Source organism: Phocoena sinus, chromosome 17 (assembly GCF_008692025.1).
Source record: "Phocoena sinus isolate mPhoSin1 chromosome 17, mPhoSin1.pri, whole genome shotgun sequence".
NCBI classification, from domain to species: Eukaryota; Metazoa; Chordata; class Mammalia; order Artiodactyla; family Phocoenidae; genus Phocoena; species Phocoena sinus.
The window spans coordinates 40283132-40310616 of NC_045779.1; the positions used below are offsets into that span (position 1 = coordinate 40283132).

Consider the following 27485-nt stretch of genomic DNA (forward strand, 5'->3'; position numbering starts at 1 on the left):
CAATGCTGTTTTCAGTTGCTTAAAGGTAACAGTATGCAGTGTTCACATTTCCCCAGTCACCTGGTAAAGTTTTTTTTTACAGTTGATTTGTACAAATTAGGATCCAGGCAAGGTCCCCGTATTGCCTTTGTTGCAGCTCTTAATCTGCAGTCCTCCATACCGTTTTTCAACCTCGAGGTTTGTTTGTCAAAGAAGCCACATTGTTTATTTTATGGAGCGTCTCGAGTCTGGATTTTGTAGCTTGCATTTCCAGGGTGTCATTAACGTATCTCTCTGTCCCCCTATATTTTCTATAAACGGAAGTTAGATGTAGAGGCTGGATGGGGTCCAGATTCCAGTCCAGTTTCCGTGGCAGGGCTGCTCACATATGGTGCTGTGTATCACACTAAGAGCCACACGGTATCTAGGTGTCTCTCTTTTATAACATTAAGCTTGATCGTAGGGTCAGGAGGTCAGCATCAATTGTAAGATGCACCATCAATTACAAGTATGACTTTGGGAAGGGGTAAAGGGAAACCTTATATTATATGTGCACCAAACATTGTAATATGTTGAAATATCCACCCAGTTCTCAAAATGCTAAATGTGAAAAAGATGTGTCCTAGAATCAAGAAAGCACAATGTGGGGGAGGGGAGGGGTTCCCACGCTCGGAAGGGCCCACTCACGGTGAGGGAATCAGCGCCGACAGGGAGAGACCTTCGGGGGGTTGGGGGATTGGAGGAGAACGCAGCCAGCGGCTCCCCCGCCTGCTTGGCCCCAGGCCTGAAACTCTGCCCTCCAGGGTCGCCTCTGGTCGCAGAGGTCCTGAGCCTAAGCCCTGCCGCCCAGAGCCTCCTCTGGCCTTTTTTTTTTTTTCTGTTGTGGTCCTGTTTTGTTCTTGTTTCATTCTTATTTTTATTTTTTCTAATATATGTTTTATTTTTGTAACTTTATTTTATTTTTTATTCTTTGTTATTGTTCTGCTCCTTTTTGTTTGTTGCCCATTTCTTGTTTCTTTTGTGGCACTGTGCGGCTTGCGGGGGGTCTTGGTTCCCAGGCGGGGCATCAGGCCTGAGCTCCTCTGGGAGGAGCACTGAGTCCAAACCCCTGGACTAACAGAGAACTTCAGGCCCAGAGAATATTACTCGGTATGAGCTCTCCTAGAGGTCCTCATCGCGGCACCAAAACCCGGCTCCACCCAACTGCCTGCAAACTCCAGTGCTGGATGCCTCAGGCCAAACAACCAGCAAAACAGGATGCAGCCCCACCCATCAAAAAAAATGAGACAACAAAAATATATGTTACAGAAGAAGGAGCAAGGTAAAAACCTACAAGACCAAATAAATGAAGAGGAAATAGGCAATCTACCTGAAAAAGAATTCAGAGTAATGATAGTAAAGATGATCCCAAATCTCAGAAATAGAATGGAGGCACAGATCAAGAAAATACAAGAAATGTTTAACAAGGACCTAGAAGAACTAAAGAACAAACAAAAAGTGATGAACAACACAATAACTGAAATGAAAAATACACTAGAAGGAATCAATAGCAGAATAACTGAGGCAGAAAATATAGCAAATCTGGAGCAAATAAGTAAGCCTGAAGATAGAATGGTGGAAATAACTGTGGAGGAGCAGAAGAAAGAAAAAAGAATGAAATGAGGACAATCTCAGAGATATCTGGAACAATGTTAAATGCACCAACATTTGAATTACAGGGACCCCAGAAGAAGAAAAGAAAGAGAAAGGGTTTGAGAAAATATTTGAAGAGATTATAATCGAAAACTTCCCTGACATGGGGAAGGAAATAGCCACCCAAGTCTAGGAAGCACAGAGAGTCCCATATAGGATAAACCCAAGGAGAAACATGGCTGAGACACATATTAATCAAACTAACAAAATTTAAATTCAAAGAAAAAATACTAAAAACAGCAAGGGAAATCAACAAATAACATACAAGGAAATTGCCATAAGATTATCAGCTGACTTTTCAGCAGAAATTCTGCAGGCCAGAGGGAGTGGCAGGATATACTTAAAGTGATGAAAGGAAAAAACCTACAACCAAGATTACTCTACTCAGCAAGGATCTCATTCAGATTCAACAGAGAAATCAAAAGCTTTACAGACAAGCAAAAGCTAAGAGAATTCAGCATCACCAAACCAGCTCTACAGCAAACGCTAAAGGAACTTCTCTAAGTGGGAAACACAAGAGAAGAAAAGGACCTACAAAAACAAACCCAAAACAATTAAGAAAATGGTCACAGGAACGTACATATCGATAATTACCTTAAATATGAATGGATTAAATGCTGCAACCAAAAGACACAGGCTTGCTGAGTGGATACAAAAACAAGACCCGTACATATGCTGTCTACAAGAGACCCACTTCAGACCTAGGGACACATACAGACTGAAAGTGAGGGGATGGAAAAAGATATTCCATGCAAATGGAAATCAAAAGAAAGCTAGAATAACAATAATCATATCAGATAAAATAGACTTTAAAATAAAGAATGTTACAAGAGACAAGGAAGGCCACTACATAATGATCAAGGGATCAATCCAAGAAGAAGATATAACAATTATAAATATATATGCACCCAACATAGGAACACCTCAATACATAAGGCAACTGCTAACTGCTATAAAAGACGAAATCGAGAGTAACACAATAATAGTGGGGGACTTTAACACCTCACTTACACCAATGGACAGATTATCCAGACAGAAAATAAACAAGGAAATACAAGCTTTAAATTATGCAATAGACCAGATAGACTTAGTTGATATTTACAGGGCATTCCACCTGAAAGCAGCAGAATACACTTTCTTCTCAAGTGCACACGAAACATTCTCCAGGATAGATCACATCTTGGATTACAAATCAAGCCTTGGTAAGTTTAAGAAAATTGAAATTGTATCAAGCATCTTTTCCAACCATGATGCTGTGAGACTAGATATCATTTACAGCAAAAAAACTGTAAAAAAACCACAAACACATGGAGGCTAAACAATACGCTACTAAATAACCAAGAGATCACTGAAGAAATCAAAGAGGAAATTTAAAAAAATACCTAGAAACAAATGACAGTGAAAACATGATGACCCAAAACCTATGGGACACAGCAAAAGCAGTTCTAAGAGAGAAGTTTATAGCAATTTAGTCTCACCTCAAGAAACAAGAAAAACCTCAAACAATCTAACCTTACACCTGAAGCAACTAGAGAAAAAGAACAAAAAAACTCCCCAAAGTTAGTAGAAGGAAAGAAATCATAAATATCAGAGCAGAAATAAATGAGATAGAAAACAATAGCAAAGATCAATAAAACTAAAAGTTGGTTCTTTGAGAAGATAGACAAAATTGATAAAACTTTAGCCAGACTCATCAAGAAAAGAAGGGACAGGACTCAAATCAGTAAAATTAGAAATGAAAAAGAAGAAATTACAACTGACACCACAGAAATACAAAAGATCATAAGAGACTACTACAAGCAAATATATGCCAATCAAATGGACAACCTGGAAGAAATGGACAAATTCTTAGAAAGGTACAATCTTCCAAAACTGAACCAGGAAGAAATAGAAAATATAAACAGACCAATCCCAAGTAATGAACTTGAAACTATATTTAAAAATCTTCCAACAAACAAACATCCAGGGCCAGATGGCTTCACAGGCAAATTCTATCAAACATTTAGAGAAGAGCTAACACCCATCCTTCTCAAACTCTTCCAAAAAGTTGCAGAGGGCGAAGCACTCCCAAACTCATTCTACGAGGCCACCATCACCCTGATACCAAAACCAGACAAAGATGTCACAAAAAAAGAAAACTACAGGCCAATATCACTGATGAACATAGATGCAAAAATCCTGAACAAAATACTAGCAGACAGAATCCAACAACACATTAGAAAGGTCATATACCATGATCAAGTGGGATTTATCCCAGGGATGCAAGTGATACAGCCACTGTGGAGAACAGTATGGAGGCTCCTTAAAAAACTAAAAATAGAACTACCATATGACCCAGCAATCCCACTACTGGGCATATACCCTGAGAAAACCACAATTCAAAAGGACACATGTACCCCAATGTTCATTGCAGCACTATCTACAATAGCCAAGACATGGAAGCAACCTAAATGTCCAACGGCAGGGGAATGGATAAAGAAGATGTGGTACCTATATATGGAATATTACTCAGCCATAGAAAGGAATGAAATTGGGTCATTTTTAGAGATGTGATTTTTAGAGTCTGTCATACAGAGTGAAGAAAGTCAGAAAGAAAAAAACAAATATCATATATTAACGCATATATGTGGAATCTAGAAAAATGGTACAGATGACCCTATTTGCAGGGCAGGAATAGAGATGCAGATGTAGAAAATAGATGTGTGGACACAGGGGGGCTGAGGCAGTAGGTGCTGAGACGAATTGGGAGATTAGGATTGACACATACACACTACCATTTGTAAAACTGATAGCTAGTGGGAACCTGCTGTGTAGCACAGGGAGCTCAACTCTGTGCTCTGTGACGACCTGGATGGGTGGGATTGGGTTAGGAGAGTGAGGTCAAGAAGGAGGGGAGGGCTTCCCTGGTGGCGCAGTGGTTGAGAGTCCGCCTGCTGATGCAGGGGACACGGGTTCATGCCCCGGTCCGGGAAGATCCCACATGCCACGGAGCGGCTGGGCCCGTGAGCCATGGCCACTGGGCCTGCGCATCCGGAGCCTGTGCTCCACAACGGGAGAGGCCACAACAGTGAGAGGCCCGCGTACCGCAAAAAAAAAAAAAAAAAAAGAGGGGATATATGTATACATATGGCTGTACAGCAGTTTCTGTACAGCAGAAACTAACAACATCGTAAAGCAACTATTCTCCAATAAAAAAATTAAAATAAAACAGCTAAAAAAATAAGAATGAAAGCATAATGATTTCAGTATACAGTGCAGTGTGATAAAGAAAAAGATATGGGTGCTATTAAAACTTATAAAAGAACCCCAGTCTAGTCTGGGAGGTCAGGGAAAGCCTCTGTAAGAGCTGATGTCTAAGTTGCCAACTAAAACATGAGTGGGAATCAGCCAAGCAAAGTGCGAGTAGGGGGCCGAGGCCATTATTCAGGAAGAAGGAACAGCCTGCGTGGAAGCCCCAACTTGGGAGCTGGGTTCAGTCAAGAGTGAAGGAGAGTAGGAATTAGAGGCAGAGGAGGGCAGTTCCTGAGGCTGGGGAGACATTGGTGAGGAGTTAGGATTACACTGAGAATGTAATAAAAGACCCTGAAGGTTTATAAGCAGAGGAGGTACATGATCTCCACTGGTGCTTTAGCGGGTCAGTAAACATTACGCCCATCTCCAGTCCAGTGTTGAAACTGGGGAAGAAAGGTGCACAGGATCAGCTGATTTCTTCCTGGTTGAAGCTCAGTGAAGCAGATGGCTTTAGACCTGGGCCACGAGGTTGTGCTAATTCCCCCGCCCTGAATTAGGCCTCTGCTCCCCTGTCCCATTGGACAACCACGGGCTTCTTTCCACAAGGCAGAGCCTGACTCACAAAAATTCCTCCAAGGTTGAAAGAGCAGATGGGAACCTGTGCTGTCTGTGGGCAAATAATTTCCAAAGAGAGGACCCTAAAGAGGGTGGAGTACATGTGTTCTTTCTGCTTCCAAGGTCACCACCTTCCCCAGGGAGGAAGGAGCGAGAGAGCAGGGCAGGAGGCCCAGAGATCCTTCCACACTGGGAAGGCTGTCTTCCCAGACACCGCCTCCCCAAAACACACACACACCCAAAATGGTCTGATTTGTGATCTGCAAAATCATTTTGTATGTAGAGAATCGATTACAGAGAGATCAGTTAAAATCTGTAGTCTTCAGCTAGGGCTGGGGAGTTAGGTGCTTATCAGAGCATCATGTATACATTTCATAGTTTTAGAAAGCTACTGCAGGCATCTAAGCAAGAAATAACAGTGGTGGTGAGATAGACGGAGGAAAAAACACTTGGGGAGGTAAAATGAATAGGACTTGGTGTTTGGTTAAGTGTCGGGCAAGCCAGGGAGAGGGTGGAGCCACCGAGATCAGCGATCCACCAGTTGGGAGGTGGGCAGAATCTGTCCTTACCTACTGCTTGCTTCCACCTCCCCAGACTTGCCTTCCCCACCTCTGTGTCCTCATTTCATGCCTTGTCCTCCCGCTTCCAGGGGTTCGTGCCTGCGTGTGCTGCTCCCTGTCTGCATTAGACCACGGTGTCCTGCATCCCTCCCAGCACCAGGATCTCGGGATTTTCCAGATGTGATTATTGGCAGATTTGTTCATAATAATTATATGCCAGTAGACACATCTGGCTCTTTATGGGTTTCAAAGTGCCTTTACATTTGTTGAACACATAAATATTCTCTTAGAGGGCAGTAGAAAGGCCTCCAAAGTGGTCTTCAACCCATGATTCCCTTAAGAACAGATTTCTGAAAACAGAACTTAGCCCTTTCTTATCTAACCCTAGGCAGCCCACTCTGGAGTAAATAAGAGGATAGGGTGGGTGAGGAATTTGGGGTTGACTGAGCCTTAAGCTCTCCTTAACCTTTAAGCTGTCCTTAACCTAACATGTTACTGCTTTAGCACAAGGGTGTTTCTCTCTGTCCGTCTGTGATTCGTGGGACAGGCACGTGCTCCAGAGCCTGGAAAGAGAACTTTCATCTCATTGCAGTGCAGTTTGGTCTTTTTAAGGCTTATCTTGACTCACCCCTATTGATTTTTTCCCTCTTTTCTCTAGATTTCCCACTTACACATCTTAATACCACATCAGAATGTTTCTCAAAAAATACAATTTTTAAAAATGTCCTTTGAGCTTTGCAAATTAAAATGGATTAGGTCTGAGAAAGGCTTCAGAAGTCTGATGCGGTAAGTTTCAGAAGAGACAGAGGAGCGCCATGGTGCACTTTTGGCTCCCTCAGGAAGTATTGCTTCTAAAATTTGAAAATATTATACTTTATAGGAATTCCGTCAGCTGGCTGAAATCTTAACTCCTTCCTATCAGATTAATTTGGGGAAAAAAGAATGTGAAATATAGAGCTTCCTGAGAAATGTTGTCATGTGATAATTACTTCATAATAAACACAGGAGTATAAGGAAGTTGATTTAAAATTACTTTAAAATATATTAAAAATGAAAAGATTAGAAGTGGAACCTAAATTCTTCAAAGCTTTATAATGTTTTAATATTTAAATTATGTAATACTTGCTACATTTTTGGGTGGAAGAGTAATTCTGTTTTCTTCTAATTTCTGAAGTTGGATGTTTCAGCTTTCCTTCTTTCCTAATAAAAACATTTAAGGCTTTGTATTTTCCTCTAACTTCTGCTTAACTGCATCTCATCATTTTGATGTGTAATGTTTTCATTATCATTTAATACTGAATATATTTTAAATTCCTATTATGATTTCTTTTTTACTCCGTATTTAGAGATACGTTTTAAAATTTCTGAACCTATTGGGTTTCTATTTATTCTTTATTTGTTGGGATTCTATTTATGTTTTTGTTAATGGCTTTAACACAGTTGCCCTATGGGCAAGTGACATGGGCTATATGACACCACTACTTTTTAAAAAATAAATTTATTTATTTATTTATCTTTTTTTTTTTTTAACTTTTGGCTGCGTTGGGTCTTCGTTGCTGCATATGGGCTTTCTCTAGTTGCGGCAAGCGGGGGCTACTCTTCGTTGCAGTGGCTTCTCTTGTTGCGGAGCACGGGCTCTAGGCACACGGGCTCAGTAGTTGTGGCATGCAGGCTCAGTAGTTGTGGCTCGCAGGCTCAGTAGTTGTGGTGCATAGGCTTAGTTGCTCCGTGGCATGTAGGATCTCCCCGGACCAGGGCTCGAACCCGTGTCCCCTGCATTGGCAGGTGGATTCTTAACCACTGAGCCACCAGGGAAGTCCCGATACCACTTCTTTAAGATGGGTTAAGCCTTTGTAAAATGGTTTTGCTTCCCACTTTAACCAAGCTTTTGCAATTCAGAGCAAAGCAATTCTGGTGTATAAACTCTAATACTTGTCCATTTTTCCTCAAGCACCTTCAGTTACCAAAACTTTTTATTGGGTAGGACATATATTAATTATCAAGATCATATCAGTTCTTTTCATTTTATTGTCCAAATCCTGGGAGCAAGTTGATTTCTAGAGTATTACTAATTATTTCCTTATTATTTTAAACAGGAGTATGCTGTGAACTGCCATGTTATCACCTGGGAGAGGATTATCAGCCATTTTGATATATTTGCCTTTGGACATTTCTGGGGCTGGGCTATGAAGGCCTTGCTGATCCGTAGTTATGGTCTCTGCTGGACAATCAGTATTACCTGGGAGCTGACTGAGGTAAGAAGAGGGTGTGGGCTGCTATCTAGATGCTACAGTGTGGACAGTTTATATGCAGGAAGAAGGTAGTCCATCAGTTAAGAGTCAAGTAATCCATTCTGCAGCTCCTGTGGTACAAAACTGTTTAAATCCCCAAGGGATATTTTATACCTTTGTCAAACAAACAGAGAAACTCCTTGTCAACTTAAGGTCTGCTCTGTCTCACAAGTCTTAAAGAGAAACAAATGGAATCAAGCTAAAGAATGAAGTTAAAATCCTAAGCAAGATAATGCAGTGGCAATGAGGACACCTGCTAAGAAGTTAATAGGTAGTTTACCCACTAACTAGTTTCCAGTTAGATAGAATTGTGGTGTTTGGGAATGATGAGGCCATCCAGGACATTGTGTCACTTAAAAATGGATTCCCAGTGTAGCTTAAATATCACGGTCATCAAAAGTTTGTCTCATTCAATGAATGAAAGAGATATATTCTTGAAAAACTATTACCGAAATGATATTTTGGGAACTAGTTCATTTTATTGTTCAGTTATTATGTTATTCTTAAGCATTCCGGGGGGCAGAATTTGGCCGTGTGCACCATTATTTCTTCATGCCTGTCGTTGTCCTGACCCTAACCTTTAGCAAAGCATGCCAGTTAGATATTCGCTTCTATTAGTGTTCCTCTCATGGCCCCGAGGCTAGAAGCCCGAGTTCAGGGTGTGGGCAGGGTTGGTTCCTTCAGAACCTGTCCCAAGCTCTGCTCACGGTTTGCTGGTCATCTTTGGTGTTCCTTGGCTTGTAGGTCACCAGAGTTTCCGCCTCCATCTTCACGTGGCCTTCACCCTGCATGTGTTCACATGGCATTCTTTTCATAAGGACACCAGTCATGTTGGATTAGGGGCCGACCTCCTCCAGTATGACCCCTTCTCAACTATTACATCTGCAGTGACTGCATTTGCAAATAAGCTCACATTATAAGGTCCCGGAGCTTAGGACTTCCATCGTATGGATTTTTGAGGGGGAACGATTCAACCCATAACAGTGCCCAGCACTGTTCATACATCATCCTGAATCTTCACCATAACCCAGAAGGGCAGTATGTATTCCCAGTGTACCGATGGGAACCAGAGCTCAGAGCCAGGAGTGGATCCAGAGGTGCTTGACAGGGAACGTGGCCCGTATCCTGCCCTCGTACCACGGGCTCCCTCTAACTTGCAGGCATCTTCAGGACCTTACCGCCATGAAACCTGTGCAGGGCACTTGGCCTTCCTCAGCCTCCCTTTCTTCCTCCCCTGCCCGCCCCCTGCCCACTGGGCCTCTTGTGCCTCCCTTTTCCTGGTGGCTCTTTTCTCAACACCTCTCCAGTTTACCCCTCTGCTGCGCTCTCCCCTCTCATCTGAATTTCCCATCTCCTCCCTGCACACTATCTTTTGCCAAAGTGAACCTTTCACCCCTCAGCCCAATCACCTCCTTCTACTAAAAACTCCTTCCTGTTGGTCCATTGCTCTTAAGACAAAATCCAGGTGGCTTCTGAACCAGCCTCTGAGGCCTGGTGTTCGCTGGCCCAGCCCACCTCCCCAGCCTCCTTGAACCCTCTCACCTGCCCTCTGCTCCAGCCAGCTTTGCATTCTTCACTTCAAAGATGCTGTGTCCTTTCCTCCCACGGAGCCTGCCTCTGAGTTCCTCCCTCTCTGCCCTGCTCCCTGTACTGGCTGGGCTCATGTTTGTACACCTGGAAATAGAGCACCTGGCTCTTCTCCTCTGAAACACTCAGCATAGGTTAAACACTCGATAGATGTTTTCTTTTCTGCTAAACATTATGCCTCAAGAGGGCAGGGCCCATGTCTGCCTAGTCCCAGACCCCAGCGCTCTGCCTCATACATACAGGCAGACGCTCCCGAATCCCTAGGGAGTGAACAAATGTGGCTCCTTCCAGGTCCCCGACTCCTCTCTCTCTGGGCTGTCTCACCCCCGAATCCGGTACTTTCCAGAAAGGCTCCTCGGGCGGACGTATGTCCTCCACATCCCTTACCCAGTATTATTTCAGCAAGTCTGTCATTGGCTTCTGCAGAAGTTTCTCTCTGCCCCGTGTGAGTTAATGCTCCATGTCACGGCTTGGACCTGGGAATGCAGTCCCGGGTGGTACGTGGCCCTCTGGGGGCCAGCACACAGCCCCTCGCTGTCACATGTGGGAGCTGTTCAGTATCTCCTCGGAAGCAGGTACATCAGGAAGGCAAACTCCTCGTACAATATTTGTATTCTTTTACAATCTATGCGACGCTTTCATGAATAGTTTTAACTTGTAGCATTTATTATATTACCTCAGATGTTTATAATCATGGGGTTGCCTCTTTCCAGAGAACTGTCAGGTGTTGTCTTTGTAATTTCAGACCTCCTTAAAGCAGGCCTTCACACAGCACCCCATGCTGCTTGATACAGCCGACGGGTCCTTTGTTTTGGACAAAACTGTTTCCGTGAAAGACTTCTGTTCCACCCTTGATCTCACTGCGCCCTTTTTCTGGAATGTCCTCACCTTATCTCCATCTCTTGAAATCAGTCATTCCTGTCCTTAATGATCCCACTCCACCCTGTCTTCCTTCCAGAAGTCTACCGCCATTGCCGTCTATCTGAATGAATCTCTCAGTGTCCCAATTTATGTCACCATTGTAACACTTGCCACAGCATACCTGATTTTGTGTTCTGAATAAGCGTCTGGCCTCTGCCCTTAAGACCAAGAACGTTGATCCATTTTATCTCACCACCTTGTACATCGTAGGCACTTAATAAAAGGTTATCGCTGCAAATCAGTTAGTGTGGGATTTCCTATTAAGCTAATTTACCACTTACTCACTGTTTTTCCCAGATATCTATAGACCGTTTCTAAAATACACAGCTTAAATTCTCAAGCTTCTAATTTTGAGGATTCTGCCAGTGCTCTGTAGACAGTTAGGAACACTTTGCTCTCTTCCCTCTTCTGGGTCCGTGTCATGTTGTCATTAGCCAAGGTAATTTACTGGTAGTATTTTTCAAGATGGGTTATCATTTCTTTAAAGCCCTGTGTCCAAAAAAAGAGGAGCTGTTTGGATTAGCAGTATTTGCTAACCATCCACAAAATAAACAAGAACCTGATTACAGACCTTGGTTTTATTTATTTTTTTTAATACATCAGGAAAACCTAAAACATCAACAAGTTTTGCTAAGAGAATGTACTAGTAAAAGGAAAGTTATCTTTCTGCCTGGTACCCCAGGTTTGTTTTTTCACGTTTGCTTTTTCACCATCGCTTGTGTTTCTCAGCTTTTCTTCATGCATCTTCTGCCCAATTTCGCCGAGTGCTGGTGGGACCAAGTCATTCTGGACATCCTGCTGTGCAACGGTGGTGGTATCTGGCTGGGCATGGTCGTCTGCCGGTTTTTAGAGATGAGGACTTACCACTGGGCAAGCTTCAAGTGAGTCATCTTCCTCCGGGCCCTGAGTCACGGTTTCTCACAACGCAGATTTAACTGCCTCAGTAGCACGCAACATGAGTACGTTCTCTGATGATGAGGAATAAATTATGCATTAGTAACTGGAACTCAAAAATGATTATAAGCCCAGTTTCAGGCATTGATCCAGAAAATGCTAAATCATTTACGAGTTTCTCAGATCCATCCCCTCCTTTTTATCCATATGCGTCGGCCTGAATTCAGACCCCCGTGGCTGGATTCATTAGTCCCTTGTCCCCAGGTTAACCCCTCTAAGCCTTCTGCCACCATGGCTTGAATGGTCTTGGGAACATCACATCCATCATGTCATTTCCCTGCGGTGGCTTCTCACTCACCACGTTATTGTGTTTGATTAACCGGTTTTCCCCATCCCCTTCATGAATAATACTTTCTTTGGCCACTGACTCGAAAGGACACTTTTTAATATATTTCATACAGTACATACTGTAACAGAATCTGTCGCAGTGCTGGGTGTTGCTCCAAGCAAGCGTCATACGCAGTATCTCATCTGAGCCTTGCATCAATCCTAGGGATAGACACTGCCATTCTGTTCACTTTAGGGTTGAAGGTACTGAGGCTTCCGTGTAGTAATTTGCCTGAGGATACCCAGCAAGCAAGCAGTAGAGTCTGAACTTACATCAGGCTGTCTGGGTCCTTAAACACTCCATAATGCTTCCCTGTTTTCGTACATTTAGGCTTCAAATTCAACTTGAGAATCATCCTGTCAAATTCCCAAGACGTAAGCGCAACTAATGAACAAAAAAGTCCCGTTGGTCTTAAGTTACATTAAACATATGAATGTATATAGATCAGGTTGGATTAACCTTTTCACTACATTAAGTATTCCAGTTCTCCGTCACACTGTATCTCTGGTTATTCCCATCTTGCTCTACCTCTTTCCGTGAAGCTTCACCATTTTTTATATACAGGTTCTTCATCATTCTTGTTTATTTTTGGATAGTCTCTGTTTCTTTGTTGGCCTTGTGCCTCAAATCTTCTTGCTGGGAGATTTTCTCACCGCATGCTTGTTGGTGGGTGGGTGAGTGAGTGAAGGGACAAACCTGGTTTCCTTCTACTCCCCCTTCCCATCTCCCTCCTCCCTCCCCAAGAATAAAAGGCCTGGCCTGTTTATCCTTATGCCGTCAGCACTTTAAAACGGTGTCTGTGACCTAAAGGTCCTCGATATACATCTCTGTTGAATCTAAAAGATCTTTACCATTTATTAAATACTGTGACCTTGGATTTCGGCTCTCCTGGTCTAGCACGAGAGGACCAGAATCTACCCCCAACTCTGAGGTTTACAAAGTGAGCCGGAGTCAGCCATTCCCTTTCTCGGAGCCCCAATGTTGTCACTTGTGAAACGTGGGACTATTTGTTTCTATCACAGGAATATGAAATCGAGTAATTTCTAGGATTGAAACTAAGAAAGGTTAAAAATCACTGTCACGCCAAACTGTTTACTTAATTGAGGAAGCTATAGAGTGAGGAAATGCTGTGGGTCGCCTCACACATGGAGCATGTTCTCTGTGTTACCAGGGTGCCCTGGGGGTGGGGGCATGGGTGGGAGTGGTGTCCTCCCTGGCCTAGTTCCAGATGGCTGTCTTTAATGTACCTCAGCTTCTTTTGTCACCAGTTCACAAACTGTGGCCTGTGCTGGCGTGGCCAGTCCACTGATGCTCCCCACCTGGCGTGCTGCTCTCAGCGCATCACCTGTGAATAGAGGCCGCTGTTGGAGAGACGTTCAAATAGAAAGGAATCTTTCTGTTCTGAGCATTGGTTGTAAAATAGTCAATGCATTTTTTTACAGTTTTTTGGCTTTTTGTTTCTTCCCCCTCCTATCTCTCTGGATTTTCACCGGAGCTGTTTTCTTCTCACAGGGACATCCACACCACCACCGGGAAAATCAAAAGAGCCGTGCTCCAGTTCACTCCTGCTAGCTGGACCTATGTTCGGTGGTTTGACCCCAAATCTTCATTTCAGAGAGTGGCTGGAATATACCTTTTCATGATCATCTGGCAGGTATCTCTTCAAATGCTCAAAAGTAGGGGAAAACAAAATAAAAACCATCCAGGAATTTAGGGTTCATGCTAGTTGACATTACTTATCAGCTCGATGCTTTAGAAGATGTAATATTCTGCAGCTGACGTATAGAATTAAAGTGATGCTGTTATGCTTAAGGTCTTGCTTCATCGTGAAGACGCTTTAAAATATGGACCTTTGAATTACAAATTGGAAACAGATTAAAATTCCCTGTAAAAACCTTGTGCTCGGCATCTATCACCCAGTGAGTTAGGCATTGGATTACCTTCTCGAATGATCGTTTTCAGGACCACAGCAACAAACGTAAGGCTTTTTCTTACAGTCCAAATTCAGTATTTGAGTTTTAAAATTGTGCCTCAGCTGTTACCACTTTGGGTAATTTGTAGAACACTAAATACAGAAGCCCTCTGCTACCTGTGGGGACTGGAGCCCTTTGGGGACCTGGGTGCTCCAGAGTGGTGTCGGCGGTGGAGAGAGGCTCTCACTCCAAGCAGACTGAAGTGATTCAGACAGCCAGGGGTCTTGGAAAGGGACTACCCAACAACTCTGTTTTCCAGAGGCAGCCGTTTTTTTATTGTCCCTCCTGTCCCCAGGTTAATTGTTTCACAACTTTGGGAGACTAGCTGAGGGAAACCAGCTTTCACCGGAAGGGTCTTTCAGAATCATCAGACATATTTTGAACACATATGCACAAAATACTCCCAACATAAGGAGAAAATGGGCATGTGTCACTTTAAAGATAGACTGTCCTTGTCCACAGAGGGAGAATAATAATGCCCATGTCAAGAAATGGAGTTTATGGCTACAGAAGTGTTCGTGAATAGTTATATAGTCTCCATGTTTTGGGGAAGTCAGTGTGTATGTAAATGGAGTGTGATTAAGTTTTACCTTATGGGGCAATGCCAGGGAAGGTAGAGGTTTTCTTTTATTACGAGGACCTAGGAGGAATTTGGATTTGCCCAGGAGAGAGAGCGGAATGTGCTCCTAGAACGGCAGAATTCCACTGGGCCCACTTTCCCCTTGATGGTGAGCACGGTGCAGTGATCAGCTTTCCTTATGTGGTGATGAGTGAACCATTTTTATTTTATATCCTTAAACTCAGCACTGTGGGGAAAGACGCACATTTTATGTCACTGAGATGAACCTGCTGGTCCACGTGATGTGCCCTTAAAGCAGTGACCTTTCCTAATCTCTGCCCCTTGCTTAATCTGGAGGGGAAATGCAGTGGCCTCTGGGCGTTAAGCACAGATTTCCCGGTGGGCATCTCTTTTGTGCTGCCAGGACTGGTCATGGGATGAGCGGTACTGGGCGCTACCCTCAGGGAGCAGTCCCACTGCCAGGTGAAGCCTGGACCAACCCCACACCCACTTTTAAGAGCTGCCTTCGGTTGAGGATCTGCTCGGTCCCTGGCACGAGCTGACCGAGTCCACCGTCATCTCTCAGTCACGCACACACACCTCAAGCTACTTTTGGTTATTGAAGAGCCTACTTTCCTGCTGTCAGACTTTTCAACCTGGCCTAATTTCTGCCGGGCTGCGGAGGTGTTCCATGGTACAGATTCGTTGTCATCATTTCGCTCTTAAAGCATCTCTCTCCCGACTGTCCCAGCAGCTCACACACGTGAGCCAGGTGACAGTCACGTGAATCTGGAAACACAACAGATGGCTGATGCCCCCTGTGCCCCTCTCAACACCCAGCACCTCCCCTGGACCCCTGCTTGGTTGGTGCCTGTGTTGTACTGGTTGTTACCGGGCTTAAGCAGCAACCCTTAGAGACCCGGTATGTCTTCTGGAAATGCTTTGAACATACCAGTTATTTTTAGCTGTAGAATGTCCATTGAAGGAATAGATGTTCATGACTTAGCACAAAGCACCAGGTTGACTCACGCCTCCTTCTTTTGCAGCTGACTGAGTTGAATACCTTCTTCCTGAAACATATCTTTGTGTTCCAAGCCAGTCATCCGTTAAGTTGGTGTAGAATTCTCTTTATTGGTGGCATCACGGCTCCCACAGTGAGGTAATTCTGTGTTAGCATGACCGTCAATTGAGCATGATTACCTGCTTTGTATTCTCCTATGTAGCATAAAGGAAGTCACATAAGCTAGCAGATTTTCCGTGAAAATGTCATTCTGAAAAATTATACATCCAGGGGGAAAAAAAGAGACTTATACATCCAGAATATGAAGAAAACGTTTTGCTTCTCAGACCTCGGTAACATGAAGGCCAGCACCACACCGTTATTTTCAAACGCCTTTACGATCTTCACTGCTGTCCTTTTCTCCCCCGTAGCATCCTACTTAAAACAAAATAAGTAACAGAAATGCTAAGGTTTTCTTCCTGAGATTATTGAAAACTAACAAACGTTTTTATGGTGGATTGAAGTAATAAATTATGTTATTTTTAGAATGAGACTTTATTAGTTCTTTTAGAGCCAATTAAGTTAATTTCCTTTTAAAAATGTCCTTCCTGAGCTTCCCTGGTGGCGCAGTGGTTGACAGTCCACCTGCCGACGCAGGGGATACGGCTTCGTGCCCCGGTCCGGGAAGATCCCACATGCCGTGGAGCGTCTGGGCCCGTGGGCCCGTGAGCCATGGCCACTGAGTCTGCGCGTCTGGAGCCTGTGCTCCGCAACGGGAGAGGCCACAGCAGTGAGAGGCCCGCATACCGCAAAAAAAAAAAAAAGTCCTTCCTGTGGTCCTCCAGGACAACAGGGACAAGGATGGGTGTCCATGCCCTCCTTCCACTGGATTCATGACTCATGTAGGGCCTTAGAGATGAGGCGGTGTTCAGAGACTGTCCCCAACGTGGACCGATTCCAGTGGACTTCAAAGCAAAACACTTTCATTTGTTTCATTGTTCCTATTTGGAAATGGCATTGAGGTTTTGTTTTGTTTTTTTGGGTTTTTTTGGGGTTTTTTTGTTTTTTATGGTACGCAGGCCTCTCACTGTTGTGGCCTCTCCCGTTGCGGAGCACAGGCTCCGGACGCGCAGGCTCAGCGGCCATGGCTCACGGGCCCAGCCACTCCGCGGCATGTGGGATCTTCCCGGACCGGGACACGAACCCATGTCCCCTGCATCGGCAGGGGGACTCTCAACCACTGTGCCACCAGGGAAGCCCGGCATTGGGGTTCTCTATCTAGTATGGAGGACCAGCATTGATCAGTAGAAACACCCAAGATCTCTGCACAGCTGATATAAATACAAACCAAACAGATAAAAGAGTTTGCTCTTTAGAAGCTGTAGGATAACTTAATTCGTTATTTGTAATATACTTGTGAACTACACAAGTAGAAGGTCTCACTTGCCACGTAGAGTGGGTGTTTTCCTTAGTCAGACATAGCCCTCACCCCCAGCTAGCACCTTTTCTTGTCCTCATTCGTTATTACAAATATATTTATTTTATATATATATACAGGAAAGTAACAGCTGGTAAACCGCAGCCTTTTGTCACTTTATAGACCAGTGGTCCGTCGAAGTAGTTATCTCATGCATGCAATTTTCCTTTGGTGGGTTGGAGCCTCCCTGCTGTATTTAAAATTTGATTTAATTTGAGGCTGCCAGTTATTTTCAGGAAAGATTAGCAGCAGTTTCTTCATAAAATTACGAGCAATCAACAAAGTCAATAAGTGGGGAAAGAAATGTCTTATAAAACAGAACAGCAAATCACATGTGATTTATCATGAAAATTTTAACATTGTTAAACATTTCACAACAAAAACTAGAGATTAGACCAGAGACTAAAAATCCAGTGTTCAGACTTTTAGAGAGCTCCTTAAAATTTTTGCCAAACCCTATGGGTTTCCACACGATTCTTTTCTGTTTAAAACTTAGCCACTTTCTGTGCTCCTACACCACTTGAGGCTATTCATATGTAAGGAGATGGTTTGACAAGCTTCTTGGAAAGATGGAAGTACTCTGATGGGTTTTAGGTCCCAGTTAGCAAATGCCAGGCCCTAAAAGGAAGAGAAAGCTCATAGGCTTCAGTATAAATCATACATACATACCATCTCTCTGTTTTCAGATCTCCTTTTTAGACTTTCACATGACTCTACTCTGAGAAGATATTTGAGTGAACATTCTTTTAATCTAATAATACAATGTGCAGTGTAGGACATGGACACCATTAGTAAAGTAGCTGAACTGGCAAAAGCAAATTAGGTAATGAAAATGTGAAGTTAGAGGAAAACCTGAATTCTTTATAGTTACAATTCTTCACTTTGGGGTACAGAGGTGATAGTTTATGGATGAGCTTTAGGCATCCATGAACCCCCCAAAGTTTAATGCAAAATTCTGTGTGCATGTTTTATGTGCCTTTATCATAGCTTTCATCAAACCCTCAAAGGAGTCTGTGACCCACCTCCACACCTCCCCCCCAGAAGATGATGAGTTAAGTTTTAGGGGCAGTAATGAGACTCTAAGCCTCCACTGTCCCACAGGCAGCCTCTCCCATGTGTGGCTACTGGGCACTGGGAGTGTGGCCAGTCACCCTGAAATGTGCTGTACGTGTAGACCTTAAAGGCTTAGTGCAAACACAATATAAAATGCTTCTTTATAATGTTTTCAATACATTGGATTATATATAAATAAATTATTAAAATGAATTTCATCTGTTCCTTTTTACTTTTTTAACACGGTTATTAGAAAACTTTAAATTGCATTTAAGGCTCATACTGTATTTCTATTGCATGGTTGCTGCACTGAGCCTCTCACCTCCATGTCATCACCTCTTTTCTGATCATGTCAGTAACATTCAAAGTTTTTGGCCTCAGTGACAGTGAGGTGCAGCTACAGTCCCATTCCAGTTTCTGAGAGCCACAAATGTATATATTTATTGCCTGGTTACGATCAGCAACCTTTATCCTGGAAAGAGCCAGAGGAGACAGTGACCATGCAGGAGACCTTCTGGAATCACCTCCATGGAGGGAAACTGAGGCACCCACCTGGGGTGGCTTTGGCTCAAGGCTGTGGGAGTCTGTGTCTGAAGCAAGACTGCCTTTGCCAATAATCTGGCTCCAATAACCATCCCCCTCCAACCCAATCCAAATTCTTAGCCTCTTAGAGGAAGGTTTCAACAGGCGCTGGCTTCTTGTTCCCTTAAATAGAACTAGACCAGGCAGCCCAAGTATGTGGAACAAGGCAGACATTTTTTATACTCACGCTGTCAAAGTGATTTAATTCTATATTGACTTGCTGGTCTTCCAGAAGCTCTCAGTGAATTCCACCTTTGTTCTTTCAGACAGTACTATGCTTACCTCACCGACACACAGTGCAAGCGTGTGGGAACCCAGTGCTGGGTGTTTGGGTGAGTAATCTTTTATCGTGGACATATAAAACCACTTTAGCCTCTGAATTTCTTGGGTTATTTCTTAACCCTACATTAAGTGCCTCTCGGTGCAGCTTTGTTTTTGTGTGTCTTTCATTTTTAACATTCCTTTTCTGATTTAAATTTAGAGGAGTTAATTGGCAAGTTACACAAAGAGGGTGTAGAAACTGTTTTTTAAAAAAATATTAGGAAATCAAAAAATAATTCCCATGTAGAACTTGGAGACCTTGTTTCTTGAAATAAATCAGAAAATGAGTTATATGAATTCCCTGTGAAATTGATGGTGAGTTTGGGATAACATATCGTGATGGGCTTAACCACATTTTACGTTACTTTCACACCAGAAAGACCCCACAAAGCGGCTGCTTGCTGTCTACCAGGGTCTAATTTTATTGTCCCAAAGAAAGCTAACAATTGGTGACAATTTATTGTCTCATTACAGATACAAATGGTGTATCTGAATTTACAGTTATTTAAATGATTTGAAAGAAAGCAGAGGTTACCCAGTTTAACCCCCAATATTAAATGTGAGATACTCTTCAGTGTCTCAGATAAGTGCTTCTTCTGCTTCAATACCATCAACATCTCACCATGCCATTTAGCAATTGAAGTTCCAGAGACATCCAGCACACCTGTAGGTGAAGTTCAGTCCCTCAGGGAGCTTACATTCAGCACCTAACCTAGGTTCTAAATGGAGTGTGACAGCATAAAGAAAATCTGATGAAAACCCTAACAGATTTTTAAACAGAGTAACTTTTTTTCCCTGTATTACATGCGTATTGAAACATCATCCAAAGACATCAACTATTTAGAGATACTTGCTGCTTATGTTGCATTGTCATTCGTTCCAAGTGTGTGTGTGTGTGTGTGTGTGTGTGTGTGTGTGTGTCTGGAGCTCTCACTCCAGATTCTGGGGAGTTAGTGAAGTTTGATCTAGGCAAGTTTCCCACCGCCTTTCCAAAAGACAAAGGGCCGTTGTCACTGTTTCTCATAAATTCTGTGATGTAAGCTGATTTTCCTACCCAAAGTAGCTTAAAGGGTGATAGGATGGACTCAATTTCCATCCTATGGATAGGATGGATTTCCACTGATTACTGATCTGGCGGGAGAGAGAATTCACACATCTACCGGATTTCTAATATACTTCTGTCACAGGAAGGAGGAAGGTGGTCTGCCTTCCTACTGTCTTGTCCGAGGACTGGGGATCTTTCCCGCACTTCCTTCTTTCACCACATGCCTCTTCTTTCCACGGGCATTTTTCTCTTCACGTTTACAAGTCCTTGCCAGCGTCTTACTCTATGGAGAGTGGGTGTATTTTCCACAGAACTCTCTACTTACCTGTTGAGGAAAAGGAGATGGCGGATCAGAGAGAGAGGCAGTGTTACCACAAAGTTTTTTTCTGATCAGGCGGTCTGAAACTATAATCACCGTGGAGGGAGAAATGGCCGAGTGGAGCAAGGGCAGAGAATGGTGGCAAACGCCACTCCAGAAAGCTGCGCCTTGCTGAAAAGTGGTAAAAGAAAGTAAAACGCAAATGATCTGAGATGCAGAGGTCAGCTGGCTAATTTAGGATGCTTTATTATAGAGACTCAAGTCCTCCCAGAATGGTGACATCAAGGTTAGTGAACCTTGAGAACTAGTGGGCCATGCTGAAAACGAGCAAGTCCCTCTTCATAAGTGAAGCAAGGCAGACCTGCCTGGTGCGTGAACTGGGGCAGGAGCTGCCTCTGGGCGGTCAGCACGGTCAGCCTGTGACGGTGAAACAGGAGGCGCGGCCTCCAGTCTCTTCCCTTCTTCGTTACGAAGTCAACTGAGTGGGTCCTGAACAGCATTTTCTGAAAATCAAATAGAGTCGGAAGATGTCAGAGCAAGGGGCCGGTTGTTTTGTGTGACTTTTGTTTCAGTCGTGTGTGTGTGTGTGTGTGTGCGCGCGCGCGTGTGTCTGTGTACTGGGCCACAGTGAAAAATAGGCTTCCTGCCGTGGGTCTCAGATCACAGAAGTTGGAGAAACAGCTCTGGTCTGCTGGTCACCAAGCTCTTGAAAGCTGCCTCAGTCGGCTTGAATACCCAGAAACCTCTCACAGTAAGCTCTGGGTGTTCTGTCTGGTTAAGGGCAGGTAGGCACACTTCTTTCCAGGGCTTAACAGTTTCTGATGCAGTCCTGCATCCCAGCAAGACGTCCCAGCAAGAGGTTGCACATGCTCTGTGTGTCCACCGGCAGGCGCCCTTGCCCTCGCTGCTTCACTGACAGCCTCGACTTCAGTGTGACAGTCGACCTCAGCCCTGCTCTCCAACGTGCCAGCCTTTGTTGTGGCGGGGAGCTGGGGAGGAACAGGGAGTGCTCTGTAAAGATTCAGGCAACCAATCCTAACCTTGTTTCGTTGGGGCTGTGGGCCAAGACAACTCCAGATTCTTTAGAGGCGTGTCCAGGAGACTTTCTGCTTTGCACAGGTGGCTCTGACTCTGGGCATTCCGTTGTTTAGAGCCGTCCATCCACTTGACCATGGCAGTGACCTCTGTCTGCCAGTAGGGAGGGGACCGGGGGCCTTCTGGGCCTCTTCCTGCCTTTTTAGAGATTATCTGTGCAACAAGACCAGTCCCTCCAGATTCCGTCGTGATCGAGGCACACCTAAGGTGGCCTTATCTGAAATCGCTGTTCCTGGGCAGTCTTTGGGATCACGTGACCGGCTATGTTACCCTCACCTCATCCGTTCTTACCTCAAGCTCTGAACCTTAATAAAGGTCTGATTTTAATATTCATAGATGAAGTTGTATTATACAAGGTTGGCTTTTTTCTCTAATGTTTTAACTAAAGAGGAAAACATGGAAGTTATTCTTTCCAACGTTTTTGGATTTAGCAAAATTGCTTACAGATGCAGAGGATAAAGGGTTTTTATCATCAGCAGAACTGGAGCATATTAAATCTGGAAATTCTAAGATGGCTGGGAGGGAATGTGATTGCTGCCTTCAAGTTACTGAAAGACTCTCCTGGAAAGCTCACACTCCCCTATACGACTGCGGAGGGCAGAATTAGGACCAGGGGTGGAAGGAGGCAGGTACCAGCCTGAGACAAGGAACGACTTCCCAGCAGCTAAAGAAACTGGGCAGCAGAGGCAGCTGCCCACAGAGGCAGTAGGTTCCCTGGCCCTGCAAGGGCTCCAGCCAAGGGGGTGACTGTCCACCCGTTGTGATAAGCTCCGACTTAGATACCAGGCAGCCTCCAGCTATGAAGACGTACGAGTTGAGATTGCAGTCTGTGAGGAAGGAAGATGTAAAGAATATTTGATTATTTCTGGGGAGGGATAGAGGGATGAAGAGGCAGAGCACAGAGGGTTTTCAGGGCAGTGAAACCATTCGGTATGACCCTCTAATGGTGGACACATGTCATTATACATCTGTCCAAACCCATGGAATGTACATCACCAAGCGTGAACTCTGACATAACCTATGAACTTTGGGTGATGTGTCAATGCAGGTTCATCACTTGTGATACATGTTGACAGTGGGGGCAGCTGTGCATGTGTCGGGGCAGAGGGTATAGTGACTGTACCTTCCTCTCAAGTTTGCTGTGAACCTAAAACTGCTCTAAAAAAAACAGCCTGCAGAAAAGAAGAGAGGAGTAACAGTACAATAAACTTTTAATTAAATCTAAATATGTATGTATATATAATAATATATATTATTCCTGAAGAAAGCACAGTGTCATTTTGTAGGGGACCTGCTTCCAGTGTTTGGGGCAGAAATCTTATGACCACTTGAACTTTTTGATGGAATTATGCATATTTCTGGTAATGCATAATGCTCTGATAAGATGAATTCGTATCTAACCTCTTGTTCTGTCTAACAGGGTCATTGGTTTCCTGGAAGCTATTGTCTGCATAAAATTTGGACAAGATCTCTTCTCTAAGACCCAAATACTCTATGTTGTACTTTGGCTTCTTTGTGTGGTAAGTCATTACTCTTTTACCCCAAAGTGTTAGTTAAAGTCCCCATGGTGTCTTCTAAAACAAAACAAAACAAAACACTCTTGTGTACCAAGGTTCCTTAGAAATTTATAGACAGGACATTCTACTGTAGTAACGCAAGATTGGCCACTAGTCTGAAGTTGAAGAATAAAGACATAGGACCACATGGCACCTAAAATTGGTCACCTTTGCAGGTTCTGGTCAAATGCCCTCAGCAGGTGCATCGCACTCTCATTTATTTCGCTTATGAGAATTCATCGACACTTGCTGAAAGTGTCAGCCCTGCCGTGAGGGGCTAAGGATAGTTCCAGTGCCCCGTAACATATGTATTACTGTCCAAGGGTTTATGTACAAAATGACAGACTGTTGTTTATAGGCCGGGTGAGGTGTTCTTGGAGGTAATCAGACCATGCAGTTTCTTCCCCGCAGGCCGACTTTATAAGCCTGTGAAGGATGTGTTTTCCTCTCGGAAGGGAAGAGCCCTGGGGGCCTCCAGCTCCGTTGTCCTGGGACATTTCCCTCCTCTTTCAAATGAAGCAAGATCTTACCTAGCTTAAAATTCGGTGATTGCGCTTCTTAATTTGTTTTGTCACTTTGGGGAGGAGTCTTATTTTACATTTAAGATTCTTCCCTCTTACTTGGTCCAGAAAATTAACTCGGGCTTTTTTTTTTTTTTAATGATCATAGAAAATTTCAAACATATGTGGAAGTAGATAGGGGGTCGCTCACCCCTCATGCACCCATCATCCAGTTTCAGCAGTTATCAACCCATGGGCAGTCTTATGTCCTTATATTCCATACTCACTAACCCCAACCCTGGGCTACTCTGAAGCAGACCCTATTTCAGGGCGTATCTCTAAGGAAGATAAGGATGCTTTTTGGTTGGTGCAACCACCGTACCATTATCACACCTGAAAAAGAATTAATTCCTTCATACTGTCAAATAGCTAATCAACGTTCACATTTCTAATGTTTCCTTACATTTTGTATTTTTTTGCAGTTTATTTGAGTCAACATCCACTGATTGCAATTGGTTGGCATGCCTTTTAATAAAAGGTCTCTTTTAATCTACAGTTTTCCCTCTGTCTCTAGCTCTCTCCTTTACGTTGAAGAAACAAGCTCTTTTGTCTTCTAGATTTTCCCTCAGTCTGGTTTTACTGACTCCATCCTTACTGTAACTTAACAGATTTCTTTGTCCTCTGTACTTTCTGTAAATCGGTAGCTGGATGTAGCGGCTTAATCAGATTCAAGTCTAATTGGTGGGGGCGGGGAGCAAAACTAAACTCTGTATTTCTTTTTTTGTGTGTGTGGTACGCGGGCCTCTCACTGTTGTGGCCTCTCCCATTGCGGAGCACAGGCTCCGGACGTGCAGGCTCAGCGGCCATGGCTCACAGGCCCAGCTGCTCCGCGGCATGTGGGATCTTCCCGGACCGGGGCACGAACCCGCGTCCCCTGCATCGGCAGGTAGACTCCCAACCACTGTACCACCAGGGAAGCCCCTAAACTCTGCATTTTTAAAGTGTTTCTTATTGCCTTTTGTGGTGTCTATTTTTAGGGTTACTTGCTAGAAATCCTAACTGTGCCAGGGCACCTTGAGCCTGTTCTATCCTGTTTTATCTTGAACAATGAAAGGGAATAATGATCTCCTTTGTACTCAGGCTCCGGAATTAACGCTCAGAAGTATTTTTTCTGTTGCAGTGTGACTAGATATAAGGATTGGTTGGGGCAGTGTGTCAGATGGGCCCGGAGATCTCACCATGCGCTCCTCAAATTTCTGTCTGGCGTGGGCACCCCAGCTCTGTGAATTGTAGCGTGACCCATGGCAGTGGGCAGGTGTGGGTGCAGCCCTCACCTGGCGCCGCTGGGACCACAGGGAGGTTGAGGCAGACGGGACTCCTGGGACGTGGGCCAAAGGCCCTCCTCACAACGGCCCACTGTGGGCCTCCCCCCGGGGCATCAGCAGCCAGAAAGGTCTCCCCAAGGGCGTGTCCAAGGAGCGATCTCTGGTCACCCAGCCGGTGGGGCTCCTCCAGTCTCTCTCTAAGTTTTAGAGACTTTCACTCTGTTTTACTGATTAGACACTTAGCATATACCTCCTTACGTTGGCGAGTTTTGATCTGCCTTGGTGTCTGTGTGACAGTGACATATTTTGAGGACATGCCCCGTTTCTCAGTCTCTGTATCACTTAGCATAGTCCCTTATACGTCTGTCATGTTGCCACGTTCCTGTTAGAGCTGCCCTGGTGCTGGAGCCGCACAGGTAGGTGATAGTGGAGATTTATTCATGCTCACTAGGTGCCAGACACCGTTTGAAGCGCTTTTCATGAATTGCATATTTGATCTTTACGCTTTGAGGGGAGGTACTTTATTATCCCTCTTTTATAGATAAAGGCGCAGAGAGGTTCACTAACTTACCTAAGGTCACACAGGTAGCATGTGGCAGAGCCAGGACTCAAACCCAGATAGTCTGGCTGCAGATTTCCTGCTCCCCCTCCACAGGTGTCCCCCTTCGGAGGATCTCCAAGTCCACGTGGGAATTACACATGCAAACTACTTATATTGCAAACATCATAAAAGATGTTTGGGTTGTAGTGAGGTAGATGGACCTAGAATCTGTCATACAGAGTGAGGTAAGTCAGAAAGAGAAAAACGAACACCATATGCTAACACATATATGTGGAATTAAAAAAAGCGGTACTGATGAACCTAGTGACAGGGAATAAAGATGCAGACGTAGAGAACAGACTTGAGGACACAGGGAGGGGAAAGGGTACGCTGGGATGAAGTGAGAGAGTGGCACGGACAGATATACACTACCAAATGTGAAATGGATAGCTAGTGGGAAGCAGAAGCATAGCACAGGGAGATCAGCTCGGTGCTTTGTGACCATCTAGAGGTGTGGGATAGGGAGGGTGGGAGGGAGACGCAAGAGGGACGAGATATGTGGATATATGTATATGTATAGCTGATACACTTTGTTATATTCACTTTTTTATAAAGCAGAAACTAGCACACCATTGTAAAGCAATTATACACCAATAAAGGTGTGCAAAAAACAAAAAGAAAGCTGTGTGTGCACGGAGCCAGAGGAGCCCTAGAGAGAGCAGCAGACAAGCTGGGGTGAAGCTCCTGGAGGTGATGGGTGCTCAGGATCACAAAGGGTCACAGTGAACGGCTCCCCCATCCCTCAGGTGCCCCAGCCTAAGACCCAGGCGGCTGCTTCCTCTCCTCTGTCAGCCCCCATGTCGGCCCTCCGGCTCTATCCATTCACCCGGGTGGCCCAGCTCCATCCCCTCCTCTCTGTTCCCACCGCCTCTGCCCTCTAGACACCCATTTTCTCCATTCTGCCCTTCACCTCCATTCCCTACACTGCTGCCAGAGTGATCTTCCATACTTCCGATCGGAACCCCTTTGCCCTGCGTAGAATCATTTTCCCTATCGTTGGGGCCTAGAGGGCCTAACAGTACAGCATTTCCCCCCACCAGGTTCAGAGCAATTAGAGATAGTCAGGATGGACGAAGGCTATGGAGACAGAACGGCAGCTTTACTACTGAGAGTCCACATTTTTCAGTATCAGCTTCAGGTGCGTGCCAACAAGGGGCTTCGGATTAGTGAACCCCAGAAGCAGACACGCTTCCTCTGCAGCCCCAGGAAGCAGGCCCCCCACATTGCGCTGGTGGCCTCGCACCCAGAGGGAAAGAAGGGAGACGCCCAGCTTCCTTATCTGTTATTCCCTACCCCGTTAAGATACTTGCCTCCCTGGGGAAGGGGCGAGGGGTGAGGGAAAGCAGGAGTGTTATACCTCTGTGTAGACAGAAACAGCAAGAAGGAAGCCGCATCCCCACCACAGACCTACCAGCTGAAATAGGAAGTCCTGCTTGTGTGTTTAGGGCCGTCATTCTCTGGATCGTTCACCACACCCACCCCCTGTACCCTGTGCTCGGGCTCCGCCAGACTATTCCTAGTTACCTCAACCCACCATCCTTCCCGACTTGTCTTGCCTTCACCCAGGAGGCTTCCTCTGCCCGATCTGAGTGCTTTTCCCTGCGTTCTCTACCTGGTGAATCTTAATGCCAAGACCAAACTTAAATCCGTGTCCTGCATGCAATACGCTCTCACCTGCGAGGCAGACTAGACAACCCTTCCTCGGGGGACCAGTCGCATTTGGTACATGTTTCTTTTAGTTCTAGCCCCAGTGTGATGTAATTTGGGGTATTTATATCGGTCTCCTCCACATGGCACTTCCTGCTCACAAAGAATAAGTTTCCATTGTCCTTTTGTCCCCACGGACGCTAGCACAGGAAACACTCGGCACACGCAGGGAGGAGAAAAGACTGAGGTCAAGGGACAAAGACCGGGACACACC

The 27485-nt window shown here is 44.6% G+C and overlaps 1 protein-coding gene across 2 annotated transcripts in view; it reads left to right on the forward strand.

Moving 5' to 3' along the window:
- PTDSS1 (phosphatidylserine synthase 1) overlaps nucleotides 1–27485 on the forward strand; it is a 67062-nt gene that overhangs the window by 29999 nt on the left and 9578 nt on the right. For both annotated transcript variants that reach the window (XM_032609751.1, XM_032609752.1), the window contains exons 5-10: nucleotides 8174–8332; nucleotides 11606–11757; nucleotides 13671–13812; nucleotides 15737–15849; nucleotides 19069–19134; nucleotides 23003–23102. In XM_032609751.1, coding sequence (XP_032465642.1) covers nucleotides 8174–8332; nucleotides 11606–11757; nucleotides 13671–13812; nucleotides 15737–15849; nucleotides 19069–19134; nucleotides 23003–23102 — 732 coding nt within the window. The remainder of the gene's footprint in view (nucleotides 1–8173; nucleotides 8333–11605; nucleotides 11758–13670; nucleotides 13813–15736; nucleotides 15850–19068; nucleotides 19135–23002; nucleotides 23103–27485) is intronic.